Raw genomic sequence first — 9,191 nt, 5'->3', positions numbered from 1 at the left:
ATCACCAAATCTTTAAACAATATTTAGAGGTCTAAATCCCACTGGAACTCTTATTATGACTGGTAAATATGAAAACTCCAGTGCAAACTAAATATGCAAGTAGGCTGAAGGCTGAGTATTGTGATACATAACAGGTAGATATTTTCAGTTGTATAAAAACAGAAGATGAGAAGGATGGACATGTTTTGGCCCATTTTGCACTTGCTACCTTAGTCAAAAACTTTGTTCAAAACTATTCAGAATCTATTGTCACATATTGCTCCAGATTCTAGTGGTTATAGCACTCACCACGGGGGAAGTAGATTTTGGTTACAAACTCTACTTGAGAAAGAGGTGGAATTTCCACCCTGTGCCTTTTTCAGCTTTGAGTCCTATGCGGTGGCAGAAGATTGACATCATTACCACCTTTATCATCACCACCATGACTCTGAAACAGAGTCCAGAGCTCCTGACTATTGGACCAATCTTCGGAGGTCATTTAAGCAAGGCAAAACCTCAGTGCTAAAACCAGGAGGAACATCCCATTATTTGGGACTAAGGTTGCAGGCCTTAGCCGGAGATCTTTAAGCAATAAAGCCAATTTACAACCAAAAGCCTCAGTATATATAATTTAGCTACCATCATTAGGGTGAGTGTAGGTTTTGAGACTATAGATTTGGAATACAGGCATCAAAAATGGCATGACTAAACCACATCTATTTTGCATGTAGGTTTAAACGGCAGCTCATTAGGAATACAAACTGCTTGAAGGCAAATCTAAGCATGACAGATACAGACATAGGGAAAAAAACCACCCAGCCTGAGCCTATCCCTCATGTGTGCGTCACTGCACAGTATTGTCTGCAGTGGGGCTGGGCAGAAAAATTGCTCTGGGGTCTTTTTAGGACACAGCACCACTACGTGCAGAATGCGGCTTTCCCCGGTTATTTTTCGGGCGGTGTGTGCGTCGAATCAGGTTGTCCACGCTCCAGCTTGCCAACGACAGCCCTGCAGAAGGCACTCTCCAAAGCTGCTCCCCAGCCTGCAGAACAGCAGCCGCGGCTGTGCAGCCCTGGCTGATGGAGAGACGACGCTGTAGCCCCCTGTCCCTTCTCCTCCACAGGTCATTTCCACGTGTGAATACTGCACGTTCCCCGGCATTCAAAGGGCCCAGCCGCCCTCCGAAACTGAGACACATCGCCCCGTCGACCACGAAAGCGGCGCTACAATGGAGCATTTTAAGGCCAAGCCTTCAAGCCTTACTCCTGCAAGTGGCGAAGGTCCTGTCCCTGCAACCACTTCCTCGAGCAAAGCCTGCAGGGGAAAAAAAACCAAAACAACAAACCAAACCAAAACCCAAACCACAAAACTTAAATCACGTCGCGTTCGCCGACCGTAGCACGGCACCGGGCGCGGTGAGACCCGTGGAACTGCCGGGGCTGCCCGGCCAGCACCTTCCTCGGTTCCCCGGGCAGGGAGCCAGCGCCGCTCCGCGCAGCCCGCGGGGGCGAGGGCAGCACAGCAGGGGCCGCTGCGCCTCCCGAGCCCGCCGTGAGCCCCGCCAAGGAACGGGGAGCCCGCGGGGGCAGCGGCAGCGCCACGCCCGCCCCTTTCCCGAGGCGCTGCCCCTCACCAGCGCCCGTCGCCGGTGCCCGCGGGAGGAGCGCCAGGCGGAGCTCGCACCGCCCGCCGCTCCCGCCGCGCCACCGCCCCGCGCGGAGGAGGAGGCGGCGGGAGCGGCGGCGGCGGCGACAGCCGACACCGGCCCCACGTTACTTTGATTGACGGCTGAACAAATGTTTCCCCTGTTCGAGCGCCGGCGCCGCGGAACGGCGGCGGGCTGCGGGCCCCGCCTCGGGCGGCGGGCCAGCGGGGGCGGGGAGGCCGCGGGTGGCCACCCGATTGGCTGCGAGCCCGCTCGGCGTCACGGCCCCACGTGGGGCTGAGCCCGGCACCGCCCCGCTCCGCGGGCCCGTGCGCCCATTTGTCAGCGACGAAATGATGGGCATTAGTGCGGAGCGGCGATTAGCGCGAGCACAGCGCCCATTGGCCGCCGCCACCGCCCTTCAGGGGCGGGGCGCGGTGGGGCGGTGGGCGGAGCCGCGGTGCCTGTCGGGAGAAGTAGTACCCGGCGCGGTGGCGCCCGGGCAGAGGCACTGTCGGGAGGACTGCTACTCCCAGGGTGCCTCGCGGCGGCGGCCTTCCGGCTGCTGTGAATATGTATAAGAATGTTAATGACGAGCCGCTGCTAAATTTGGTCAAAGGAGTCACCTCGGCAGAGCGTGCGGTAGGAGCGTCGCGGAGCGGCGGCCCGGGCTGGGTCAGGCTAGGCAGGACGCGGCTGGGCAGGGCCGGACTGCGCCGACGAGCCGAGCACGGGGCTTCGCTCCGCGCGTCGCTGCCGCCTCTGCCACTTCACGGAGTTTCGAAAGCCGAGGAGCGAAAAAAGAGAGAAAAAAAAAAAAGACATAAATAAAGCTGCCCGGACCGTACCGTATTTTTCATTCTTCTCGCTCTTTTTATAATTCTATTTTATTTTTTTTTAATTTAAAAAAAAGAAAGGAAAAGAGCGGCCCAGCAGCGCTGGCGGGGGAGATGCGGTCCGGGCGGTAGCAGCGAGGACCGGCCCGCCGCACAAAAGGGCACCGCACCGCACGCACTCGAGCAGCCCCGGCGGAGCAGCCGCCCTCCCGCCTGCCCGCCGCAACCGCGGGCCCCGCCGGGGCGCCGCACCCCACTCCGCCCGGCGCCGGGAAAGCCGCCGGCAGCAGCAGTAAAAGTTTTGAGAAGGGGAGGAAAACTGCCGGCGGGGGGGATCTCCGGCGGAGCGCGCGCCGGCGCCGGCGGAGGGGCTTTCCCCGCCCTCCTCCACTTCGTCCTTCGCCGCACGGGGCTTGGAGCCCGCGGAGCGGCGGCGGCGCTCGGGAGAACCGGCCGGCGCCGCCCGCTGACCGCCCCCGGGGGATGTGGCAGCACCCCCCGAGCGTCACGGACGCTGTCGCCGCCGCGCCTCGCTGCTGCCGGCGGTGCCCCGTCAGCCCCGGGGCGGCGGGGCCGGGGCGTCCCTGCCCGCCGTCTCCGCCGCCGCGCCTGCAGCCCTGATCTCCGCCGCTCCGGCCGCCAGCGCCCCCCGAAGCGGCGTGGATGATCCGCGACCTGAGCAAGATGTACCCGCAGACCCGGCACCCGGTGAGTGGCGGCGGTGGCGGCGGGCTCGCGGGCACCGCGGAGTTGTAGCCATTTTCTTATTGTTGTCCGCCGCGCCGCCGCCCCGGGTCGGGGTTGGCTCGTTCGAATTGCCCTCGTCCGGTGCGCGGCGGTCCCGGCGCCAGCCCCGCGTCCCGCGGCAGCGGCCGGTGCGGGGATCCAAACGGGCGACGCCTCCTCCCGCGGCGGCCCCGCACCGCCGGCGGCCCCGTCGGGGCAGCATCGCGGGGCGCTCGGGGCATCGCGCCGCCACCCGCGGGGCTGCGCCTCGGCACAGCCAGGCTGCGGGGCCCTCGGTGGGGGGCGGCGGCGGTCGGGAGGTGGCGGTCGGACGAGAGCGGGCGATTAAAAGACCTGCTGTTGCTTGCTTGCAGGCTCCTCACCAGCCAGCGCAGCCCTTTAAATTCACCATTTCAGAGTCCTGCGATCGGATAAAGGAGGAGTTTCAGTTTTTGCAGGCTCAGTACCACAGGTAATGCTGCCGACTTTCTTCGAGCTCTGCGCGATCTGCCCTGTCGCCGCTCTTCCCGCCGCTGCCCAGAGGGGCGGCGGAGCGGAGGTGCGGGACACCCTGGCGGAGCCCGGGAGCGGGGCGGACCCACCCTAGCCGGGCGCTCCTCCACCGGCCCCGCCGCATCCCGCCGTCGCTCCCGGCCCTCGGGGCGAGAGGCACCCACGGGCCCCGAGCCGAGCGGTGCGAGCAGATTTTCTTGTTTTCCCCGCTTTCCGTTTTGTGGTTGTTCTCCCCCTCCCCCACTTCCCCTCCCCCTTTTTTTTTTTTTTTTTTTTAATTCACTTTTGCGTGCGGGGAGTGGGTGGGTGTTGACAGAAAAATATGTGGCTGGCTGGGCTCGTCCTCTGCTTTTCTTCGACATGCTGTTCAGGACACGCATTTTGTCTTGGCTCGGCCCCCTCGCGCCTTTCATTGACATGTCAAGTGCTGATAACCTGGAAGTGGGGCGGCGAGCTGTTTCATTATCCTTAGGTGGAACAGCGCCGTGTCCTCAAAGTGACAAGTGACTTTTGGCAGAATTGCTTAACGGTCTTCTGAAAACAAAATAAACAGTGGAGGTGTTAGTGTTTACCACGGCGTTCTTAAATTACCTCCAGTATTTTATTTGCAGTTCTATCACCAGTAATAACAAAAAGCAAAATTAAAATCCACAACTTTATGCTTCTTGAATTGGTGATACGCATTTGATTCCTCTGTGGGTCGAGTGAAAGAAAGAGGTATTTCTAAAACTCTTTCAAATAAAAACTCTGAAACCCAAACTATGTTTTCGTTAGTAGCTTCTCAAGCTTGCCTGTTACAGATGTGAACCCTTGTATGCTTCTTTTGTGAACCTGTGTCGGTGGTCAGTTTTTTAATGTCAGAAAAATACTCTCCTGTGTACGCACACATATGTATGCATTTCTTTTAGGAGATGAGGATGTTGCACAGTATCTCTTGAAAGTGGAAAAGTGCAAACCCCTACCCTGATATCCCAAGCAAGAGCAGGAATACACATTTATATTTCTGTATTGGAGAAATGTGTGAAAAGGGGAGTAGCCTGTGCTCAGGGAAGTATCATTTTAGTGTTATGAAGTATCTGTGATTTTTCCTTTTTGTGTCTTTAACAGTTTAAAGCTAGAATGTGAAAAACTGGCCAGTGAGAAGACAGAGATGCAGCGACATTATGTCATGGTAAGCAAGCTGCATAACAAATTCTAAATGTCTATTAGTTTGATATGCTGAGACTGACATACATTCGGATTGCTGGAGGCGAACAGGAAGATTGTTGTAGCACTGCTGTTGTTGTGGTTGCATCAGTGCTTGCATTATAAATCCTTAGTTTCTGGGGTCTTTTAACTTGTTTGCAGTGGTTAGTATCAGTGTGAAACCAGATTTTAAGCAATTGATGACATTCTTCCAAATGCTAGCAAATTACTTGTCAGCCCTTTTAAAGCCATGTGCAACTTCCGTAGTGTACCTGGGGATGATGTTTTCACTTTTGCTTACTTCTCCCAATGGTCATATCTCCGTAAAACAGATTGGGATAATATTTTTTTCTATGATGGGAATAAATCAAAATTGTACATGAATGTTTGCAAATCCAAAGCCTGCTTCCTAGAAGAACTGTTGCGCTTAGGCAGCTGAATCATTGTTTCACTACACTGAGAATGTCTGGGATCTCAGCTGTGAAAGGGATTTCCTCAGTGGTTGTGGTTTGCTTGGTTAAATAACGTGCATAGGAAGACATGTCTAAATACATAATTGCGTGATGGATTATGATAACTACAGAGGAGCTCTTGATATCTCTTCTCTTATACATCTATGAAAGAGTAGGCATTTTCCATGTGCACATAACAAGTAATATTCTTGTATTCAGAAAAAGAGTAAATAAGCTTCAAAAAATCTTAACCAGGAGCACAAACAAATGTTAAAGCTCGCAATTATCTTTTTAATGCCTGATATGTCTTAGTCTTGGAGATTGTTTGATATTAACATAACACACTGAACAGTTCCCCGCAGTACTCAGGCACAACAGGACGTACTTGCATTGTTTTTTTTATCCCTGCAATTTAATTGCAGGGGTTTTTTTGTGTTTCTTTTTAATTTAAAATATTGAATAATTGGTCTGTTAGACACTGCTGATTTAGATGTTTATACACTTGAAGCACTTTGTTTTTTCCTGGCATCTTTTATGCATGCTAGGGAATAAAATCTTGAGCATTTTCTGCTTCTAATGTTTGACTCTGGTTGTGATTACTTTTTGTGATATTTTTGTTGTCTGTTTTTACCTTGTTCTGTGGCTGTTCTTTGTAAATCTGACATGAAGCACTGTAGATGAAGCAAAAAAAAAAAATTTACTCTGAAATGTGCTCTTTCCAATTCCAGGAACTCTTCAAGGCAAATAAATGTTTTTTAGGTCTGTATGTCTTTGTACAGATGATGTTTCAGTCAAAGTGAATGTCAGAATAGTTTTCAGAATTGCAAAGTCTAATAGAGTAATTTTCTTTTTTCTTAGTATTACGAAATGTCCTATGGGCTGAATATAGAGATGCATAAACAGGTAGGTAGATAATTTATTCTGTTGTAAGAATACTCTGTGCAATTTCTCCTATCAGTCTTAACAGAGATGTGTATTCTGTGTGACTTGCTTCAATTGCATGCTTGAGTGCATCAGAAATTTTTTTGTTCTTTGCCCGGCCCTGAATCTTCCATCTCACGTATAGTATACAGACTCTGCATAGGTTGTGGTCTGGGCTGCCAGTTGTGCACTGTTCATTTTTTTTTCCACATGCAAGTCTTACACATGCAGGTGGTCCGGTGCTGCACAGGGAGAGTGTCTGTGAGTAGGGTTGGGTTTTTGCTTGTATTTTTGTTTTTGTCTAGCCTCAGATCTTTGGGGGCTTACGTTTTGAGAGATAGCTACATCATGAGTGTGTATTAGGAAAAGGATTGCATGTGGAAAAGCCTGTTCTTTTTGGTTAACCTAGGCTGACTTAAGCTGGAGCTTAAGTGATGCATAGGTGATGCACAGCCATGTTTACGTTTCCCTCATGCTGCTTTCTTGGACTTTTGTCCAAAACCAGTGTCTTGGCGCCTCAGACACAACAGATTAAGTGAGCTGTCCGTAAGGGTGTTAGCACAGAACTATAGATTGGTTTGTCTTGGAGGGGACCTTAAATGTATTCTGGTTCCACCCTGCCTTGGCCATGGGTAGCGACATCTTCCACTAGAGTGGGTTACTCAAAGCCCCATCCAGCCTGGCCTTGAACATTGCCAAGGGTGGAGCATCCTCAACCTTCCAGTGCCTCACAACCCTCACAGTAAAGAATTTCTTCCTAACATTTAAACTAAACCTACCCTCTTTCAGTTTGAAGCCATTCCCTTTTGGCCTATCACGACATGTGAAAGGCCCTCTACAGCTCTCTTGTAGGCTACCTTGAGGTACCGGAAGGGTGCAGTGGGCTTTGTGCCTTGAACTGTAGCACTTAGGCCAAGATTAACAAGAGATTAGTCAGCTGGAGCATGGTAGTGTAAATTGAGTGTTTCTTATTCAGAAGTGTGTTTTTTTTTAACCTTCTCTAGAGGAGAATAAATTAAACATCTGACCTCTTTCCCAGTAAGGGAACTTTTTATATTGTGGAGTTTAATACTGACAACTCATTTTAGCAAACGATTGAGCATTTTATTGGGGTTGCTGGGGAGTGTAAACTGCAGAAATAAAAGAAACGGTTGGATGGGAGAAGAAAGACTACCTTAAAATTGTTTTTGATGCATTTCTTTTCAGAGTTAGGGATTGGGAACTTCTCTGGTTTGTGAAAATAGGATTTCTTTGTCTTATTGAAAGGAGACATGGAAGTCAAAAGTTTTTTCATTTTATTTATTATATTTTGTATTCTGTTTTGATGGCATCCCAGTGTCTCAGAAATGATTAGGGTCGTTTATGCTAGTTGGCATACAAATACGAAGACTGTGGGATTTCCTTCCTTAAAGCAGTTTGCAATTTATGGGACCTTGTAGATACAACTTACTTTACAGACATTGTATTTTTTGAATTTTTTGAATTCCCCTGTGGGTCCTTCTCACAGGTAGTGTGAAAACTCAACAAATGCGTTGAACAAATGGTTGACAGGAAAAGGCTGTGATTGCGGCTGATCAGATTTTATGTATCTGGTGAGTCTCTGGACCTGATTCATGTAATGAATGCAGGTGGAAAGGCTGATTGACTCCCAGAGGTGTTGTGTCTGTTCTTAAAAGAATATCCAGATTGTTTCAAATCCCATTATAAAAAAAAAGGAACGAAAACCAAACAAACCCCCATTCAATAAAGTTGTAGATATGGAAACAATTCACAAAGACCAGAGTCTTTACAGGCCACCTAAGTAGCAAATTCTTACCGGCATTGGAAAGCAAGAATTGCAGTCAAACTTGTTTATATTTCTAGATACTCTGTTTTTACAGCAGTTAGTTGTGTGTAGACTTACACTGACGGCATAAAATTCTGTGCAACAAAATCGGCTTGCAAGGGCAATGTGTGATGAAATTATATTAAGTGAGGGAAAAAACCCACAGCAAAAGCCCTTTTAATTTCTAAATACTTTACTTCAGAAATTTTATATAGCTATGGTGATGGACTCGTCAGTGGTACTATGCTGAAATTAAATACTTAGTGAAAACTAACTGTGGGGATTACAAAGGACTGGGTTTTAATTAAACACCTTTTTCCATCACCATTCAGTCTATTCAAATTAGTAGTTTTAACTATTGTACTCTAATGCAAAACACTGAAATATTTTGTCAGATGTTGATTCAAATTAGTTTCGGCTAAGAAAATTGCTCTCATTCTTAAATCTGATACCAGTTTCCTGTCTTTCATGTCTCCCCGTCTATTGCCACAGTGTTATGTTTTTCTTTTCTCCTCTTGCCTCAGCAACTGCAAAATATTTTCCATCTTGCTTTATGATCACAGCATTAGGGTACAATTTAGTATTTGTATAGATAGCATTGATCGCTTCATTTAATGTGTGCGAAGCTTTTTTAGTCTACCACCTTAAATTCCCTTTTCCTCCTCTCCCATCTTTTGAATTTTACTCAGCTGAAATTGAGTGGTTCACCCTTTTTTTTTCCTTCTCCCCTTCCCTCCCTCCCCGCTTTCTAAATTCAATCACATAAAAAATCCTGAGGGCAGTTTATCACATTATGAAATACAGACAGCCCTGCAAACCACCTACTTATTATATTTTCTTTCTTCTTTTTTCAGTTTAGCACAGAGGCATATCTGTCTTTATTTGTTTTTCTGGGCAGACAGCCTTGGTTCCTCTCAGGTTCTTTTCCAGATGTACTTGCTTGATGCCCTTGTAATGGAAAGCAGGCAATAATGCAGTGAAGTTGCCCTTCGGCGTAATTGGGCCTAGTTCTCAAGATCAGGTTAGGCTTATTCACTTATTAGATTTGCGTCTCAAAGGGTTCAAGAGCAGGACTCCCTGGAGTCCTTGGAAGTACCGTAGTAATTGGT

At 49.3% G+C, this 9,191-nt stretch overlaps 1 protein-coding gene across 8 annotated transcripts in view; it reads left to right on the top strand.

Moving 5' to 3' along the window:
• Nucleotides 1-2,959: 2,959 nt before the first annotated feature.
• Nucleotides 2,960-9,191, top strand: part of TLE4 (TLE family member 4, transcriptional corepressor) — a 98,790-nt gene continuing 92,558 nt past the window's right edge. For 3 of the 8 annotated variants that reach the window (XM_050329727.1, XM_050329723.1, XM_050329722.1), the window contains exons 1-4: nucleotides 2,963-3,168; nucleotides 3,561-3,658; nucleotides 4,807-4,870; nucleotides 6,195-6,239. In XM_050329727.1, coding sequence (XP_050185684.1) covers nucleotides 3,124-3,168; nucleotides 3,561-3,658; nucleotides 4,807-4,870; nucleotides 6,195-6,239 — 252 coding nt within the window. In that variant the 5' untranslated portion in view covers nucleotides 2,963-3,123. Of the gene's footprint in view, nucleotides 3,169-3,560; nucleotides 3,659-4,806; nucleotides 4,871-6,194; nucleotides 6,240-9,191 lie in introns of all 8 variants that reach the window. The other 5 variants (XM_050329721.1, XM_050329720.1, XM_050329726.1 and 2 more) reach the window with 3 other exon arrangements.

Source organism: Myiozetetes cayanensis, unplaced genomic scaffold, assembly GCF_022539395.1.
Source record: "Myiozetetes cayanensis isolate MyiCay16 unplaced genomic scaffold, myiCay2020 scf4, whole genome shotgun sequence".
NCBI lineage: Eukaryota > Metazoa > Chordata > Aves > Passeriformes > Tyrannidae > Myiozetetes > Myiozetetes cayanensis.
This window is presented reverse-complemented; position numbering and strand designations above follow the sequence as displayed.